General features: G+C 39.6%; 1 protein-coding gene across 9 annotated transcripts in view; it reads right to left on the bottom strand.

The window, feature by feature from the left end:
- The window catches only part of Reps2 (RALBP1 associated Eps domain containing 2), a 207129-nt gene extending 190505 nt beyond the window's left edge, over positions 1-16624 (bottom strand). For all 9 annotated transcript variants that reach the window (XM_077107104.1, XM_077107107.1, XM_077107110.1 and 6 more), the window contains exon 1: positions 16391-16624. In XM_077107104.1, the coding sequence (XP_076963219.1) occupies positions 16391-16624 (234 nt within the window). The remainder of the gene's footprint in view (positions 1-16390) is intronic.
- Between the last annotated feature and the right edge of the window lie 4200 nt (positions 16625-20824).

The raw sequence follows: 20824 nt of genomic DNA, 5'->3' as shown, positions 1-20824 counted from the left end.
TTTTTGAAAAATAATGGCAAAGTGCTACAAATAAATTAAGCCAAAGCAAACATTTCCCATTAGCCTACTGTTAATAGCCCCTCCTAGTCCTGAGTTACAATTCTAGTTCTGAATCAAAATCTCTGAATGAGAGATAATAGAGTACATTAAATAGGCCCAACAAGCAGCTGACATTTGCTCCCAAAACAGAGCTTATTCTTCCTCTTTTGTCCTTCACCCTTAACAGTGAAGCCTAGCTGACAGGGCCAGATAAAAAAGGTCAAGAGCAGAGCTCAGAGCCAGACTATAAGGACTGTTAAGGGCGTGTTTTGAGGAAGCAACTGAGCGTCCATTTGCTCTGGGCTTCCTGCAGGATGGACTGGAAAAAGGAGGGACCACAGCAGACTTACAGAATTTTGACCCCAGACCTGCCTTTTGACTTTGGAAACAATGAACTATGAAAAACAAATATTTCTAGTCCTGACACCTAACAACTCTTCACAGCAGGACATCTTAATTGTTTTTATGCTGGGCCCCTTTGGCAGACTGTTATGTGGACCTCTTATGACAATATTTTTAAAAGTATAAAACATTTCAAGTAAGTTGGGAGCTGTGGCACACACCTGTAATCCCAGCAACTTGGGAGGTTGAGGCAGGAGGTCCAGACCAGCCTCAACAACTTAGGCCTTCATCAACTCAGTGAGACCCTGGGGATGTGTCTCAGTGGTTAAATGCACCCTGGATTCAATCCCTGATACAAAAAAATTTCCTATTTCTGTAGGTGATAAAGCCAAAGGAATTGCTGTTGTTATTGTGGTGTGTTGCCTTCAAGCATAACAAAATGAAATGGCCAATTTAAATTGGGATGGTGGTAATAAAAACAAATGTTTTTCCTGCCATCCAAACTCACAGACACTTGAAGAAGACCCAGATTATGGTCTTCTTGGGAGCATTATGGGCAAGAGTGGCAATATAGGCCAAGAACATCTGCTTTTATACTTTTTATCCTGCCTCCCTCCAGGTAAGAGGAAAAACAAATTGCCTAAAGACTAAAATTGAGCCAAGTGTAGTGGTGCACACCTGTAATTCCTGCAACTCAGGAGGCTGAGGCAAGAGGATCACAAGTTCTAAGCAGCAACAGTAATTTAGCAATGCCCTAAGCACTTTGTGAGACCCTATCTCAAAATAAAAAGGGCTAGAGACGTTGTAGCTCATTGGTAAAGCATCTCTGGGTTCAATCCCCAGTACTAAAAAAAAAAAGATTAAAATTGAAAATACCTATGAATACATATACTTGCCAGTTCTATTTGGGATAAGAAAATGAATTATACATTAAAATGTTTCTTTAAAGATAAAGAAATTCAAAATTAGTAATGGAGCAACATACATACGTTTAATTTTATATATATATTTTTTCTGGCCTCAAAAAATTAACCAGAAGTTCTCTATAGGTTTAATGCAATGCCAATCAAAATCCCAATGGCATTTCTTATAGAAATAGAGAAAGCAATCATGAAATTCATATGGAAAAATAAAAGACCCAGAATAGCAAAAACAATGCTAAGCAGGAAGGGTGAATCAGGCGGTATAGCGATACCAGACTTCAAACTATACTACAGAGCAATAGTAACAAAAACAGCATGGTACTGGTACCAAAACAGGCGGGTGGACCAATGGTACAGAATAGAGGACACAGAAACCAATCCACAAAACTACAACTATCTTATATTTGATAAAGGGGCTAAAAGCATGCAATGGAGGAAGGATAGCATCTTCAACAAATGGTGCTGGGAAAACTGGAAATCCATATCAACAAAATGAAACTGAATCCCTTTCTCTCGCCATGCACAAAAGTTAACTCAAAACGGATCAAGGAGCTTGATATCAAATCAGAGACACGGCGTCTGATAGAAGAAAAAGTCGGCTACGATCTACATACTGTGGGGTCGGGCTCCAAATTCCTCAATAGGACACCCATAGCACAACAGTTAATAACTAGAATCAACAAATGGGACTTACTCAAAAAAGAAAAAGTTTTTTTCTCAGAAAAAGAAACAATAAGAGAGGTAAATAGGGAGCCTACATCCTGGGAACAAATCTTTACTCCTCACACTTCAGATAGAGCCCTAATATCCAGAGTATACAAAGAACTCAAAAATTTAGACAACAAGATAACAAATAACCCAATCAACAAATGGGCCAAAGACATGAACAGACACTTCTCAGAGGAGGACATACAATCAATCAACAAGTACATGAAAAAATGCTCACCATCCCTAGCAGTCAGAGAAATGCAAATCAAAACCACCCTAAGATACCATCTCACTCCAGTAAGATTGGCAGCCATTATGAAGTCAAACAACAACAAGTGCTGGCGAGGATGTGGGGAAAAGGGTACACTTGTTCATTGTTGGTGGGACTGCAAATTGGTGCAGCCAATCTGGAAAGCAGTATGGAGATTTCTTGGAAAACTGGGAATGGAACCACCATTTGACCCAGCTATTCCCCTTCTCGGTCTATTCCCTAAAGACCTAAATAGAGCATGCTACAGGGACACTGCTACATCGATGTTCATAGCAGCACAATTCACAATAGCAAGACTGTGGAACCAACCTAGATGTCCTTCAATAGACGAATGGATAAAAAAAATGTGGCATTTATACACAATGCAGTATTACTCTGCATTAAGAAATGACAGAATCATAGAATTTGGAGGGAAATGGATGGCATTAGAGCAGATTATGCTAAGTGAAGCCAGCCAATCCCTAAAAAACAAATGCCAAATGTCTTCTTTGATATAAGGAGAGTAACTAAGAACAGAGTAGGGACGAAGAGCATGAGAAGAAGATTAACATTAAACAGGGACGAGAGGTGGGAGGGAAAGGGAGGGAGAAGGGAAATTGCATGGAAATGGAAGGAGACCCTCAGGGTTATACAAAATTACATACAAGAGGTAGCGAGGGGAAAGGGAAAAATAATACAAGGGGGAGATATGAACTGCAGTAGAGGGGGTAGAGAGAGAAGAGGGGAGGGGAGGGGAGGGGAGGGGGATAGTAAAGGATAGGAAAGGCAGCAGAATACAACAGACACTAGTATGGCAATATATAAATCAATGGAAGTGTAAATGATGTGATTCTGCAATTTGTATATGGGGTAAAAATGGGAGTTCATAACCCACTTGAATCAAAGTGTGAAATATGATATATCAAGAACTATGTAATGTTTTGAACAACCAACAATAAAAAAAAAGAAAAAAAAATTAACCAGAATAATTTTCTGCTTCAGATAAAGAACCAAAGGACCAATACTTACTTCTAAGTGTCGGTGCTTTTGTATAATCTCCTCCCCTTGAGTTCAGACAAAACATATGACTTGCTTCTAACCAATGGAATATGGCAAAAGTGATGAGATGTCACTTGTCTTAGGTGACTAAAGACACTTTCCTGCTGGCCCTGAAGAAGCAAACAGCCATGTGAACTACCTATACAGAGGGCCAGGGAGTAAGGAACTGGAGGTGGCCTTGAGAAATTTAGGACCTCAATACTAAAATCACAAGCATAATGGGGATGCAACCCAGTGCTAGAGCACTTGCCTAGCACATGTTAGACCCAAGGTTCAATCCCCAGCATCAGCAAAATATATTTTTAAAGTCACAAGCAAAAGAATTCTACTAACAAGTACAAGAGGTTGGAAGAGGCCTCTAAACTCCAGAAAGAAATTCAATCCAGCTGACACCTTGACTGTATATTTATGAAACCCTAAACTGAGGACCCAGCTAAATCCCGTCCAAATTCTCAACCCACAGAAACAGGAAGGTAGTAAATGTGTGCTTATTAAGCTTCTAAATTTATGGCAATTTGTCATAGAGCAATAGATAAATATTGCAGTAACCAACAGAGGTGACCAACCATCCCAATTTGCCAGGGACTGTCTGAAAACTAAAAGGTCCATACTCCAGGAAAACCCTCAGTCCTGAGCAACCCAGGCTGATTGCCTGCCCACCGATAGATGTATAGAAATAATAGAATAAACAGGCAATATAAGATCTTTGCCTTTAAGAGCCAAATAGAAAGTTGGGGAAAAAACCTGGAAATCAATCAAATCATCTTTTAAAAGTTATAATTAGGAAAAGAGCCCAAGATTTCATCAAAACCAAATTTCTATGCCTTTCAAATAGGGTAGTTCCAACTTAAGAATGTGAAATTGGGACCATGTTTGAAGTCATCTTATATGCCTAGTCTTCAGTTGGTTACTTTCTCGATCTCCCTATTGGTTTCTAAATCAGCTCTCAATCACCATTTATCCCAATAACTGGCAAAGGCTTGATTATGTTGAATCATCATCAGTCTTAACAATTGGACTATAAGCCACAGGTAACATTTTTGCCTATCTTAAACTACAGCACAATCTCACTTCTTTCAGTCCACTCCAGGTTCCTTCCTTAAAGACAAAACTATGAATTATATGTCTGAGAATTGCTTCAAGATAATAGAGGGGGACAGGAACAGAGTAGGAATATACATTAAAAAAAAGGAATTGGCCATTCACTAATAGTTGTTGAGGCTACATGGCAAGTACAGTAGGATCTACTGCATTATTCTACCTACTCATTTGTTTGAGATTTCCTATTTTTAAAAAAGATGAGATTAGCAAAGGCCTAAGCAACTTAATGAGACCCTGTCTCAAAATAAAAACAAAAAAGCCTAGGGATGTGGCTCAGTGGCAAAACACCTCTGGGTTCAATCCTCAGTATCAAACAATAAACTTAAATTTTAAAAAAGATGAGGAAAAAATAAAGCCTGTGAAAAGTCCAATTAATTGGAGCCTGAGGTGGGAGGATTACAAGTTCAAAGCCAGGCTCAGAAACTTAGTGAGACTCTAAGCAACATAGTGAGACACTGTCTCAAAACAGAAAAATAAAAATGAAAATGACTGGAGGTGTGACTTAGTGGTTAAGTACCCCTGAGTTCAATCTCCAGTACCAAAAACAAACCAAAAAAGAATATCAGTGTGGCTGACGTGGTGGCAGACACCATATAATCGATGCAAATCAGGAGACTGAGGCAGGACAGAGTTCAAGGTCAGCATCAGAAAGTTAGTGAAACCCTATCTCAAAATTTACAAAAATAAACAATAGGCCTGGGATGTATGGCTCAGGGATAGAGCACTCCTCAGTTCAATCGCCAGTACCACCCCTCTCTAAAAAAGAAGAAGAAGAAGAATATCAGTATGGGCTACACACAGGGGTGTAAGCCCATAATCCCAGATACTCAGGAGACTGAGGCAGGAGAATCTCATGTTTGAGGCCATTCTGGGAAACTTAGGGTCTTTCTGACCCTATCTCAAAAAAATTTTTTAAAGGGCTAGGGGTGTAGTTCAGTAGTAGACCACATACCTAGTATGTATGAGGCCCTAAATTCAACTCCCCAGCACCACAAAAGAAAAAAAGAACATCAGTGTACATTCTGCTATCTCTGAAGGTATTTTTAATGTTCATACATGTGTTTAGAACAGTCCCCTACTCATGTGACATTCCACATAAAGCAGGAAAGCCACTACTTTCCTTTGGCACAAAGATCTCCACATCAGCATAATGATGACTCATTGTAAGGGTAGGCAATAAAGATTTTGTAAAAGGAAATATAAATGAACTGAAGGTACATGTGTCAACATGGATAAATTCCAAAAGCATAACAATGAGAGTAAAAACAAGTTGCAGGTTACACAAACTGCAGTATTCCATATTTTGAGTTGAAAACTCATGCAGATATATGCAAATGAGATAGAAAAAGACAAGTAGAATTTTTTTCAAAATTATGCACACCAAATTCAGGACAATAGTAACCTCTGGGGTAGGGAAGGAGGGGAATGGGACCAGAGAAGACAAAGGAAGCTTTAACTCTAGCTGGACCGTCATAATTCATGCACTGAGTGCTGGGTACAGTTATTTGTTGGATAACTCCCCAGTTTTGCACAGCCGAGGCAGGAGGATTACAAGTTCAAAGCCAGCCTCAGCAACTTAGTGAAACCCTGTTTCAAAATAAAAAGCTGAGGTTATAGCTCAGTGGTACAGTGCTTGCCTGGCATATGTGGGACACTGGGTTCAATCCTTAGCACCACATAAAAATAAAGATATTAAATTTTTAAAGATAAATAAATAAATAGCCAGGTGAGGTGGCACACCCCTGTATTCTCACTGGGTTGGGAGACTAAGGCAAGAGGATCTCGAATTCAAAGCCAGCCTCAGCAAAAGCAAGACACTAAGCAACTCAGTAAGATCCTGTCTCTAAATAAAATACAAAAAAAGGGGGGGGGGCTGGGGATGTGGCTCAGTGTCATGTGCCCCCTAGTTCAATCCCTGGTACCCTAAATAAATAAATAAAACTAAAAAGGGCTGGGGATGTAGCTCAGTGGTTAAGTGTCCTTGGGTTCAATCCCTGCTACCAAAAAAAATTAAATAAAAAATAAATTTAAAAAATAACATCCAATTAGAACTATAATGCAAACATCCTCCTTTAAACCAAATAAGGGTTCGTCTCATTTATTCTCTTTGAGAAAAACAACACTGTCTATCTCAAATAGCATATATTCCTAGTTATCATTTTAGTATGCTGACTTCTATCTCCCTAAATACATGTTACAAAATGATATGATCTAAAGATGAAAAAATATAAAACTGCTTCATTTTCATTTTTAAAAATAAATCTGGCTACTAAAAGAGTAACCAGAAAAGGGTTACAAGAATTTTGTCTTTTACCTATAGTTTCCTTAATAGTTAAACAATTGCTTCAAAGATTTAGACAAAAACTTAAAAAAGACTTCTTCCCAAAGGTGACGCTATGTGTTCTGATTTTTAAATATCTCCTACTTCTCATACCTTTCTTGTACTTCTTTACCTCGATCAAACTACCTAGACAATCAGACATACCTATAGGGGTTTTCCCCATTTGATGACTTCTCTTGATCATGCAGAATCAATAGTATTTAATAACTATTCCTCTTAATGTCTAAGAATTATAACTCATAAACACGAAAACTAATTATAGGCTGGGGATAGAGCTCAGTTGGTAGAATGCTTGCCCCAAACATACAAGGCCCTAGGTTCAATCCCAAGCACCACACACACACACACACACACACACACAAAAAAAAAAAACTTATAATAGTCACTCAAAATTTCCACATTATTCCCAGAGACTAAGACACCACCCTATAAAATATACATTATATGGACAGTGGGTATAGCTCAGTGATAGAGTGCTTGACAAGTTTGCATGAGGCCCTGGGTTCAATCCCCAGGACTGAAACAAAACAGACCTTATAAAGGATTCTATATAGTTTGCTTGTTTGTTGTGGGGGGCTAGGAAGTGGGGGAGGGCAGAGTTCCAGGGAATGAACCCAGGGATGCTTAACCACTGAGCAACATCCTCAGTCCTTTTTATATTTCATTTAGAGTCAGGATCTCACTGAGTTGCTTAGGGCCTTGCTAAATTGCTGAGGCTGGCTTTGAACTTGTGATCCTGCCTCAACTTCCCGAGCCACTGGGATTACAGGCTTTTATCATTGCACCCAGCTTTCTATATAGTTTGTTCATTCATTATGTCAAATTTAAAATTTGTAACTTTAAGGAAGATATTTTATTTTTAAATGTCATGCTTCAAATCTTTTCCTACCAAAAAAAAGATTCTTAAGTACAAAAACATTTGTATTGGAATGTAAGCGCCATGAGGATAGGGCTTCCTATGATTCAGGGCTATAACATCAGCACCTAGGACAGTGCCTGTCACACAACAGACACTTAAATGTGTGTCAAACCAGAACCTGATTCCTACCACACCCTATGCCTTCTAGTAAAATGTCGACCTTTGAAAGCCAAAGAAATACTTCACAGCTGAGTGAAGTGGTACAAAACTGCTGGTAATCCCAGCAGTTCAGGAGGCTGAGGCAATAGGATCACAAATTCAAGGCCAGCCTTAGCAACATAGTAAGGTCCTAAGCAATCTAAAAGACCACGTCTCAAAATAAAAAATAAAAAGGGCTGGGGGACTGGAGTTGTAGCTCATTAGTAGAGCGCTTACCTAGCACATGTGAAACACTGGGTTCAATTCTCAACACCACATTAAAATAAAGGCATTGTGTGCATCTATAACCAAAAAAATATTTTTAAAGGAGGGACTTGAAGGTTGGTTCAATATACGGAAATCAATAAAAGTAATTCATCACATCAATAGACTTAAAGATAAGAATCATATGATCATCAATAGACACAGAAAAAGCATTCAATAAAATATAGCACCCCTTCATGTTCAAACATTAGAAAAACTAGGGATAATAGGAACATATCTCAACATTGTTAAAGCTATCTATGCTAAGCCCCAGGCCAACATCATTCTAAATGGAGAAAAATTGAAAGCATTTTCTCTAAAAACTGGAACAAGACAGGGATGCCCTCTTTCACCACTTCTATTTAACATAATTCTTGAAACACTGGCCAGAGCAATTAGACAGATGAAAGAATTAAAGAGATACAGATAGGAAAAGAAGAACTCAAATTAGCACTGTTTGTCAATGATATGATTCTATATCTAGAAGACCCAAAAACCTCCACCATAAAACTTCTAGAACTAATAAATGAATTCAGCAAAGTAGCAGGATACAAAATCAACACCCATAAATCAAAGGCATTTCAGCACATGAGTGACAAATCCTCTGAAAGGGAAAGAGGAAAACTACCCCATTTACAATAACCTCAAAAAAATACTTGGGAATCAACCTAACAAAAGAGGTGAAAGAGGGGCTGGGGCTGTAGCTCAGTGGCAAAGTGCTTGCCTAGCATGCATGAGGCACTGGGTTCAATCCTCAGCACCACATGAAAATTAACAAATAAAATAAAGGCTTTCTGTCCATCTGCAACTACAAAAAAATTTAAAAAGAGGCGAAAGACCTCTACAACAAAAACTACAGAACACTAAAGAAAGAAATTTAAAAAGACCTTAGAAGATGGAAATATCTACCTTGTTCTTGGATAGGCCGAATTAATATTGTCAAAATGACCATACTACCAAAAGCATTATACAGATTTAATGCAATTCCAATCAAAATCTCAATGACATTCCTCATGAAAATAGAAAAAGCAGTCATGAAATTCATCTGGAAAAATAAGAGACCCAGAATAGCTAAAGCAATCCTTAGCAAGAAGACTGAAACAGGTGGCATCACTATACCAGACCTTAAACTATACTACAGAACAACAGTTACAAAAACAGCATCGTATTGTCACCAAAACAGACCTGTAGACGAATGGTACAAAATAGAGGACACAGGGACAAACCCACATAATTACAATTATCTTATATTAGACAAAGGCGCCAAAAACATACATTGGAGAAAAAATAGCCTCTTCAACAAATGGTGCTAGGAAAACTGGAAATCCATATGCAACAAGATGAAATTAAACCCCTATCTCTCACCATGCACAAAACTCAACTCAAAGTGGATCAAGGACCTAGGAATTAAACCAGAGACCCTGAGCCTAATCGGAGAAAAAGTAGGCCCAAATCTCCATCACATTGGATTAGGCCCCAACTTCCTTAATAAGACTCCTATAAGCAAGAATTAAAATCAAGAATCAATAAACGAGATGAATTCAAACTAAAAAGCTTCTTCTCAGCAAAAGAAACAATCATTGAGGCAAATAGAGAGCCTACAGCTTGGGAACAAATTTTTACCACATGCACATCAGATAGAGCACTAATCTCTAGGGTACATAAAGAACTCAAAAAACCTTAAAATCAAAACCAAATAATCCAATCAATAAATGGGCCAAGGAACTGAACAGATACTTCTCAGAAGATAATATACAACCAATCAACAAATATATGAAAAAATGTTCAACATCTCTAGCAATTAGAGAAATGCAAATCAAAACTACTCTAAGATTTCATCTCACTCCAGTCAGAATGGCAGCTATTAAGAATACAAACAACCGATGTGATTCTGCAATCTGTATACGGGGTAAAAATGGGAGTTCATAACCCACTTGAATCAAAGTGTGAAATATGATATGTCAAGAACTATGTAATGTTTTGAATAACCAACAATAAAAAAAAATTTAAAAATAAATTAAAAAAAGAATACAAACAATAATAAGTGTTGGTAAGGATGTGGGGGAAAAGGCACACTCATACATTGTTGGTGGGACTGCAAATTGGTGCAGCCAATCTAGAAAGCAGTATGGAGACTTCTTGGAAAAATTGGAAAACCATTTGACCCAGCTATCCCACTCCTCAGTTTATACCCAAAGGACTTAAAAACAGCATACTACAGGGACACAGCCACATCAATGTTTATAGCAGCACAATTCACAATAGCTAAATTGTGGAACCAACCTAGATGCCCTTCAGTAGATGAATGGATAAAGAAAATATGATATATACACAATGGAATATTACTCAGCATTAAAGGAGAATAAAATCATGGCATTTACAGGTAAATGGATGGAGTTGGAGAATATAATGCCAAGTGAAGTTAGCCAATCCCCAAAAAACAAATGCCGAATGTTATCTCTAATGTAAGGAGGCTGATTCATAGTGGGGTTGGGAGGGGGAACATGAGAAAATTAGACGAACTCTAGATAGGGCAAAGGGGAGGGAGGGGAAGGAAGGGGGCAAGGGGGTAAAAAAGATGGTGAAATGAGATGGACATCATTGCCCTAAGTACATGTATGAAGACACAAATGGTGTGAATATACTATGTATACTACCAGAGATATGAAAAATTGTGCTCTATATGTGTAATATGAATTGTAATGCATTCTGCTGTCATATATAACAAATTAGAATAAAACAATTTTAAAGAAATTATACACATTTTTTTAAAAAAAAAAAAAAAAGGAAGGGCTTGGTCAGGCATGGTGACACACATCCAGCAGCTCAGGAAGCTGAGACAGGAGGATGGCAAGTTCAAAGCCAGCCTTAGCAACGGCGAGGCACTAAGCAACTCAGCGAGACCCTGTCTCTAATAAAATACAAAAACAGGGCTGGGGATGTGGCTCAGTGGTTGAGTACCCCTGAGTTCAATCCCTGGTACCCTCCCCACAAAAAAGTAGGGGCTAGGGATGTGCTCCCTGAGTTAGCATCCCTGGGTTCAATCCAGAGTACCAAAAAAGAAAGAAAAGAGAAATACTTCACAACCCACTAAAAAACCACCAATATTTGTAGCCCTTTGTCTTAAGATATTAAACAAAAACTACTTGCCCATTCTCAGACATTCATATACTCTTTTTTTTACTTTACAACTGTTTTCATTAGGGCAGGGGATATAGCTCAGTTAGTAGAGTGCTTGCCTTGTATGCCCAAAGCCCTGGGTTCAATCCCCAACAACACAAAAAATTAAAAATTTAAAAAGTGTTTTAATTCTACTTTCCACCTACTGTCAGAATTCTGATTTTAAAATAAATCAGGCCAGGCATGATGGCACATGCCTATATCCCAGAGGCTTGGAAGGCTGAGATAGGAGGATCTCAAGTTCAAAACCAGCCTCAGAGGCTGGGGCTGTAGCTCAGATGCAGAGCACTTGCCTAGCATGTGTGAGGCACTGGGTTCGATCCTCAGAACCACATAAAAATAAACAAATAAAATAAAGGCATCCTATCCATCTACAACTACAAAAAAAATTTTAAAAACAATATCAGCAACTTAGTGAGATCATGTATCAAAATTTAAAAAATAAAATAAAAAGGACTAGGGATGTGGCTCAGTGGTTAAACACCATTGGGTTCAATCCCTGGAACAACAACAAAAAAAAATAGATAAAATAAATAAGCACATGAAAATAAACACATAACATAAAAACCAAAAAAAAATTAATTAGGCTATTATAATGCATTCAAATATAATTGAAGATGGCAAATAATTACTAAAACGATATTTAACATAATGTGATTAGGGAATTAAAAATTAAAACAATGAAATATTACAATAAACATAGATGGTAATATTAATCTGATTAATATTAATATATTTCAATGACCAAAATGCAAAACATTGACAATACTAAATGCTAACCAGGAGGTAGAATAACAGGAATTCTTTCACTGTTGGTGGGAATGGAAAATGGTACAGTCACTTTGAAAGACTGACAGTTTTTTATAAAATCAAACATATTCTTGTGATATGATCTAGCAGTCATGCTCCTTGCTTTTTACCCAAATGAGTTAAAAACTTTTGCCCACACAAAAAGTTCCACAGAAATATTTATAACTGTTCTATCCACAACTGCCAAAACAAAGAAGCAACCAAGAGCCCCTTCAGCAGGTAAACGTCGAAATAAACTAGTACATCTAGACAATGGACTATTATTCAGTACTAAAAAGAAACGAGCCACCAAACCATGAAAAGACATGGAGGAATCTGAAATGCATATTACTAAGTGAATGAAGCCAATCTGAAAAGGCTATATACTTTATAACCCCAAATATGTAATATTCTGAAAAAAGGCAAAACTAGAGACAGTAAAAAGATCAATGGTTGCCAAGGGTTATTAGAGAGGAAGGGATGAATCAGTGGACTACAGAGGATTTTTAATATTTTTTTTAATACTTGTAGATGGACAGCATGTCTTTATTTGTTTAGTTTTTTATTGGTGCTGAGGATCAAACCCAGTGCCTCACACATGCTAGGCAAGCACTCTGCCACTGAGCTACAGCCCCTGCCCACTAAAGAGGATTTTTAGGGCACTAAAATTATTCTGCATGTTACTATAATGATGGATGTATGTCAAACATTATGCAAACCCATAGAATATACAATATCAAGTGTGAACGCTAATGTAAACTATAGACTTTAAGCAATGATAACATGTCAATGTAAGTTCATCAAAAGTAACAAATATACCACCCTGGGGCTACATGTCTATAGTGGGGGAGGCTATATATGTATAGGGGCAAAAGGTATATGGAAACTCTCTGTATTCTATTCTCAATGTTCCTGTGAACCTAAAATTGCTCTGAAAAAAAAAAAAAGTCTATTGAAAAATACATTGCATGGGCTAAGAGTTAGTTCAGTGGTAGAGAACTCGCAAAGCATGGGTGAGGCACTGGATTTAATTCCCAGAACCACTATATACAGGTTTACATATATGCATGTGAATATATATATATATATATATATATATGCAGGTGTTAGCTTTCTATCACTATAACAGAATACCCAAGATAATTAATTTACAAAGAGAAAAGGCTTATTTTGTTTCCTAGTTCTGGATGATGATCTATTGACCCTGTCGCTTTGGACCTCTGTTGGGAGTGCTGGATGGCAACGATGAGAATCACATGACAGAGCAAACTGCTCACCTCATTGGCCAGAAAGCAAAAGGAAAAGAAAATGCAGGGAGCATGGGGGTAGGAAAGATGGTGAAATGAAATGAACAACATTACCCTAGGTACATGTACGATTGCACGAACGGTGTGACCCTCCTTTGGTTACAACCAGACAAGTCAAAAATTGTGCTCCATTTGTGTACAATGAATCAAAGAGAATTCTGCTGTCATGTGTAACTGATTAGAACAAATAAATTTTTAAAAAAAAAGAAAGAAAAGGCCAGAGTCCCACAGTCCCCTTAAGGGAATGCTCCAATGGTCTAAAGACCTCCCACTAGGTCCCCATAGGCCCCACCTCACAAAGCTATCACCACATCCCAATAGTATCACCCTGAGACCAAGTCTAACACCCTTAGAAGATACTTACCAAACCACAGAATGTTAAAATTTTATATATATATATATATATATATGTATATATATATATATATTTATGTATATATACATATACACATACATATATAGGCACATATAAATATGTGTTTATAACTTATAAGCATATAAATGTTTATATTTATATATAGACAGGAGAAAAACTCTAACATAACTTTGTAGGCTAACTTCCATAACAAAGTAACAGGTGTACTGGACTATTTTTACTTCAAGGAGATAAAATTAGGTATTGGAGGAGGTAAGTACAGGGAGGTTGAACCCAGGGGCACTTTACCGCTAACCTACATCTCCAGCCTTTTTTATTTTGAGACAGGGTCTCACTAAGTTCCTTAGGGCCTCACTAAGTTGCTGAGACTGGCCTCAAACTTGAAACCCTCCTGCTTCAGCATCCCAAGTCCCTGGGATTACAGGCATGCACCACCACGCCCAGCAAAATTAGGTATTTTTGTAGAATATTTACTGTTGGTAAAATGGTGACATTTTCTCCCTTCCTGGTACATTATGGTCATCTTAACTATATACTTAAGAGGAAAACTTGGTGGTTACCATAGAAACTACCAGGGCTGATTAGTGCCTCCATGATTTGAGCAGTTATACCTGTTGGGCCACTTAAATCTAAACTTACAGGTTCCTGTTTAACAGGGAAGGGGAAACTGTCTACATTTGTTTTAAAGAGTGGCTAATACATTGATGTAGTGATGCAAATTGAGCTGGATCAAGCATACACACATACACACACCCCACTACCACCACTGTCAAAGTGATGTGTAAAAATTAGGTGGCTGCCAGTTGCTGACTTTGTTTCACTCTGTAAGGATTACCTTTCCCTATTCAGGATGCCTTTAAGGTTCACTTTCACCTGTACCAAGAACACTGGGTTAATGTAATTTTGTTAGTCTCAATGGGAAGGATGATGTCTGGTTTGGTTTGGTTTTGCTGGGCTGAATCAGGGAGCATAAAGGTCTGAGGTTTACGCCAAGCAATCTTCTAGTAATATTCCCTTTTACCAGTATCTAAAATAGTCTTTTGCAAGCGATTTTCATCTGCAGAATATAATCTCATTCATGCAAAGGTACTGAGCCTTAGGGATTTTTTAATCACATATACCTCAAGGAAGCATGGATTGCAACACAAGGAAAGCCCCTTCCAATTCCTGAGGAAGCTTTAACTAACATATTCATAATTAATATTCAGATCTTCTCCTATCACACTTAGTATATTACCGACAACAAAATAAGCCTTAACAGGTATGCAGTTCTCTCTTGCTGTATAGCATGTCATTTTAATAAGTGTATTATCCTTGGAAATATTCTGAGGGCCTCATGAAATAGCCATGGTTTGTGTTTTAAGACACTGACTTTCTCTTTACCTGGACTAACTCAACTACTCAACAGAAGTGGCAGAACCATCTACGTATCAAGGACTTCTTTAGGGACAAATCCATACTAATTTCTATGAATGTTAATTATATTTTCAGAAATCCAAAATTTGAAAAGATGAAAAGATTAGAGTAGCTAAAGTTATGCTCATAAACATACGGGCATATATATGCTCCAGCAGTATAAAACACAGTCTTAAGTGACCAAAAACAAAAAGCCCACAACACATTGATACCAGAAGTGAACCATAAAACCATAATATTCCTTTAGAACTACATTTTACAGGAGCACTCGCCACTGTAAAAACCCAACTGGTGTTAGTAACTTTCATACGATTGCTTTTTAAGAAAAGCTCCATTTCATATTTGGGGTTTGAGATTAACCATCTTATCACCATTTAGTGCTGGTGATATTAAATGAAAGGCAAGGGTTTATCAGGTAGTCTTTCCCCAAGCTTAGAGGAAAGCACAAAACAAAAACAGCACCTGCTGGGGATGAAGGAATCATTTTACAGGTATGGAGCAGCCAAAAAGAGGCAGCTCTGACATCTCTTCCTTTCAAATTCTATTTCAAGTCCACTTGATGATAAGACGGGAAACTACAGCTGTGTACCATGGTGACTTGTGCGATCCACTTCTAGCCCCAAATGAGGAACTTGGCTTTGACTTGACCAATATCCTCTTGCAACCCTAAGTCCTTGCTCCGCAACTCGCCATTAAGCTTTTCCAATTTAATACTAATACTCAGAAATACACTGGCGGACACATATACATGTAGTAGATATACATATAAATCACAAAAGAAAGAGGACAACATGCAACCCTGGGCCCGGAGCCATACAGAAAACACACCCTTCAAGTTCAAATCCCAGCAAGGCACCCAGAGCAGCCACCCGGGAGAGGGAGGGGCAGGAGCGGGGAACAGAGGTTAAACCAGACACCAGCCAAAACAAACATCACTTCCAGGACAGGACAAACTTTGGGCTAGGGCGGTGGTAGAACCCCAGGAATGACCGGGGGAGGGGAGGGAGTGTCAGACGGTCTCAAGAGAAGAAGACAGGGAGTGAACCCAGCACTGGCCCGAGCTAAGCTATGGAGGAGGCTGGTGTCCCTAGAGCACAAGGGCGTCGCCGCCATCCCCAGCTACAGAGTCTCTGACACCTGGCCGAGGACTCATATCCCTGGGGACAAACCGTGTCACGCAAAACGTCCCACAGACACTATCCCACAGATTCGCAAAGAAAGGGGGCGCAGGGACCTACCTGGTGCAGCGTTTCGGCAGGGAGCTGCGATGCCCGAAACAGGTCAGCCACTGGGCCAGCGGCCGCAGTGGCAGCGCCAAGGGCGACCCTGGCGGACTCAGGGGGCCCGGGACCCGCGCCCCCGCTCGCGGCGCCCGCGCAGCGCGCGAAGAGCTCGGAGTAGCACTGCTGCTCGCCCTCGCTCAGCAGCAGCGGCGGCCCAGAGCCGCAGCCTCCGCCAGCCGCCGCCTCCATAGGGCCTTCAAGAGGACTGGCGGAGCACTGTCACCGGCTGAGGTGCCACTGCCACTGCCGCCGCCGCCGCCTCGGCCTCGGCCGCCGCCGCCCCCACGCCCCGCAGCTGCCGCGCGGCCGCTTCCTCCCGGCGCGCGCCGGCCCCGCCCCCGGGCTTCAATGTTGTGCCTCCGCCGCGCGGCACATGGAGACAGGCGCGGCACCAACCAATCACATCCTGGGATCACACCCAGGCCCCGCCCATCTCCAGGTAACTAACTCGGCGCACCGCCCTCCCGCTGCGGGTCACCTGCTCTGCCGGCTAAGCCAGGCAGGGAGGTCGGGTTCCTGCGCTGCTCCTAGCCCACCTTTCCCCAGAGGGACATCTTTGGCTCTCTGCACTGGGTGGGAAGGGAGCACCTAGCACTGGAGAACAGGACTTTACGTGGAGCGGGAAAAGCTGTGATGTTTTCTCCACAAAAGGCTGGAACAGGTGTAGAGCTCATGCCGCACAGTGCCCTTCCCAGAAAAGGGAGGAGGCATGATAAGTTAAAATTTCCCTTCTTCCATAGGAGTTCTGCCTGAAAAGTTGGAGAACAAATATGTGCATACGATTTGGGTCCCAGAAACTACCCAGAACGTTCAAGATGGTTATGGGGTTAAGGCACTTTCGAAGACATAATTCAATCCTGAAATTGAGCCTCAATAAGGAATACCATCACTTTTAAATAGTACAGTGATAGGAGAAAAAAGGCACTTTCTGCAAATCCCTTTAGACCAATTCCTGGTTTTGCAGAAGAGGAAACTGTGTTGTACTCACCTTCATTCACCCAACACTCCTTGAGTATCTACTATATAGCAGATTTTTGTACTAACGCCTGAAATTACAGACTTCAGTCCCCCCCCCATCCAAAAACATTTCTTTTGAAAAGAAAATAGACCTGTTTAAAAAAAAAAAAAAGGGCAGAAGCATGGTGTTATTTACCAATAGTCCCAACTACTGGAGAGGCTGAGGCTGTAGGATCATCTGAGCCCAGGAGTTAAAGCAAGCCACCCCTTTTGGAAAAAAAAGAAGTTTGTTTGTTTGTTTGGTACAGGGATTGAAACGGGGGTGGGGGAGGGCTTGCCCACTGAGCCATACCTCCCGCCCTTTTTATCTTTTAAGACCGGGTCTCACTAAATTGCTTAGGGCTTCACTAAATTGCTGAAACTGGTTTTGAACTTAATCCTCCCGCCTCAGCCTCATAATCTCAGTCTCTGGGATTATAGGCATGTACCACCACACCCCACCCTAAAAAAAAAAATTGGGATGGGAGAGGGTGGGGGGATACCAGGGATTGAACTCAGAGGGACTCTACCACTGAGCCATACCTCAGCCCAATTTTGTGTTTTATTTAGAGATGGGGGGTCTCAGTGAGTTGCTTAGTGCCTCACCATTGCTGAGGCTGGCTTTGAACTCAAGATCCTCCTGCCTCAGCCTCCCAAGCTGCCATTACAGGTGTGCACCACCATGCCCAGCTTAAAAAAAAAAAAAAAAAAAAAAAAACTTTTTTAAAATACAAAACTTACCCAAGTTCACACCAAAAGTCAACACTAGAACCCACATCATTACACAGGTCATGTGCCTCCTCTATCTCCATACATCCTTTTTCTAAAGAATGCACACATATTTTTCAAAAGAAGTCTCCCACATGACTATACTCTAGCCACTGGGGTCATATAGTTTCTCTCATGTGTGAAAACTAGAGAGGAAAAAGGAAAAGAAAGGTGGAGGAATCTCATGAGAAAAGAGATGGGGGGGGCAGGGAATACTGGGGAATGATATTGACCGAATTATATTGTTACTCTATGTACATGTGCGAATATGTAAAAGATCCCACAGTTATCATTACTATAATGCACCAATTAAATAAAATGGAAAAATTTTTAAAAGACAAATTCCAGAAAAGAAGCCATTGGAAAAAAAAAATCTGCCTTCTACAAAACTGGAAATTCTAGCATCAGGCCTGCCTATTTGCATCTCTTTTTCAAAAATTATCTTTTTAAATGCCATTTTACTAGGAAGAGTTGCACAAATCATCAAGACTTGGTGGTAAGCCCTAATACAAAGGCCAAAAAAAAAATTGGTCCAGGGTTAAGTACTAATATAACATGCATGTTAGAATATTTAATAAAGAGATATATAAAACTTCCAACCGAAATAGTTTTGTTTTAATAAAAGCAGAAAACAAAACATCTCAAGAAGTAAAATTGATGGTTTCAAATATATTTTGGTGTTATGGTCAATTAAAATAAAAATCTAGGGCCAGGTGTAGTGGTGTATGCCTATAATCCCAGAGACTACAGAAGCTGAGGCAAGAGGATCCTGAGTTCAAAGTCAGCCTCAGCAATTTAGTGAGGCCCTAAGCAACTTAGTGAGAACCTGCCTCAAAATAAAAAAATTAAAAAGGACTTGGGATGTGACTCAGTGGGTAAGCACCCCTGGGTTCAATCCCCTGGGGGTGGGGATTGAACAAAGACCAACTTAGTTGGAGAATTTGAACTTCAAAATCTCATTATCTTTGTATTTTCCATAGCTGTAATACTTTCTTAGGAAAATTGGAAGACTATAGATTGTTTATTCTCTTCCTACTTTCCCAGTCATACTCTGGTTTCCCTAAGAATGGCTCACCATTCTAACAAATGTTAAAAAGCAACCCACTTTATGTGACAGATACCAAACCTTGTTTTCCCCTGTGATCTCTACAAGAATAGACATGAGGTATAATAACCCTTAACAGTCATATAGTGAGGGCAGGTGGAAGCTACAAAGCCTTTCAAAGCACTTAGGTATGAATTATCTCATTTAAACCTCACAGTAACTCTCTAAGGCAGACCTCCATTTTGCAGATAAAAAAAAAATGATTCAAAGATAGTATTCTTTGGACAACTGGATATTAGATTTGAAACCGATCTTCTTAATTACTCTCAGTTTAATAAGTTTGACAGATATTTATAAGTACCAGAAGCCAAAATAATGGGTAGAAAATCTCACATCTGTGCCTATCTATCCATTAGTGAGGCAATAAATGTTTATTGATAGGAGGTTTTTACTGTGTCCCTACTGGAGTACTGTGAAAAAAAATATTTTTAAATATTTATTTTTTAGTTGTAAGTGGACACAATATTTTATTTTAATGTGATGCTGAGGATCCAACCCAGTGCTTCACACATGCTAGGTGAGCACTCTATCATTGAGCCACAATCCCAGCCAAAAAAAAAAAAAGTTTTTCAAATACAAGATGCGGTGCTTTCAAGGAGTCTTCAGCCTCACTAAAAAAGACAAAACTAACAACAAATAAAAATAAATAAGACACTATATAATTAACTGCTAAATTCTGTATCCTGGGCTAACTGGAGTGGAATTTTAGAAAAGAGAAAATACATAAGCCAGAGCTCACCAAGGAAAGCCTGATGAGGGGGGATCAGCATGGGTGTTGTATCTGAAATTGGGTGGGATTGGGGAGATTGAAAGACAGGACAGACAGGGAGGATCATGGGAGAAGGAGGAGCTCCAGAGACTTGACAAAGGAAATGATAAGTGAGGGAGGGCCAACAAACTGATTCTGGCAGGAGGGCAGTCTCTGAAGGTTTCTAGGATGCAACAAAGAAACTACTTAACAAAGAAGAGGGGCACAGTCAGAAGGAGTCCCATAGCAGTAATACTTAAACCCAGACCACAGCAGGGAAAAAATGGCATTTATAAAAATGTTCTGGGCTGGGGGTTGTAGCTCAGTGGTATGAGCTAGCATATGTGAAGCACTGGGTTTGATTCTCAGCACCGCATATAAATAAATAAATTAAATAAAGGTCTATCAACAACTAAAAAATTATTTTTTTATTTTTTAATATTTATTTTTCGGTTTTCAGTGGACACAACATCTTCATTTTATTTTTTTTTAATTTTTTAATATTTATTTTTCAGTTCTCAGCAGACACAACATCTTTGTTTGTATGTGGTGCTGAGGATCGAACCCGGGCCACACGCATGCCAGGCGAGCGCGCTACCGCTTGAGCCACATCCCCAGCTCCCATTTTATTTTTTTAATATATATATATATTTTAGTTCTTGGTGGACGCAACATCTTTTGTCTTTTGTTTGTATGTGGTGCTGAGGATGGAACCCAGGCCGCACCTATGCAGGCGAGCACTACCGCTTGAGCCACATCCCCAACCCCTTCG

This window comes from Callospermophilus lateralis, chromosome X (assembly GCF_048772815.1).
Source record: "Callospermophilus lateralis isolate mCalLat2 chromosome X, mCalLat2.hap1, whole genome shotgun sequence".
Taxonomy (NCBI): Eukaryota; Metazoa; Chordata; class Mammalia; order Rodentia; family Sciuridae; genus Callospermophilus; species Callospermophilus lateralis.
The sequence above is the reverse complement of the archived record's forward strand: the minus strand, read 5'-3'. Positions and strand labels throughout refer to the sequence as shown.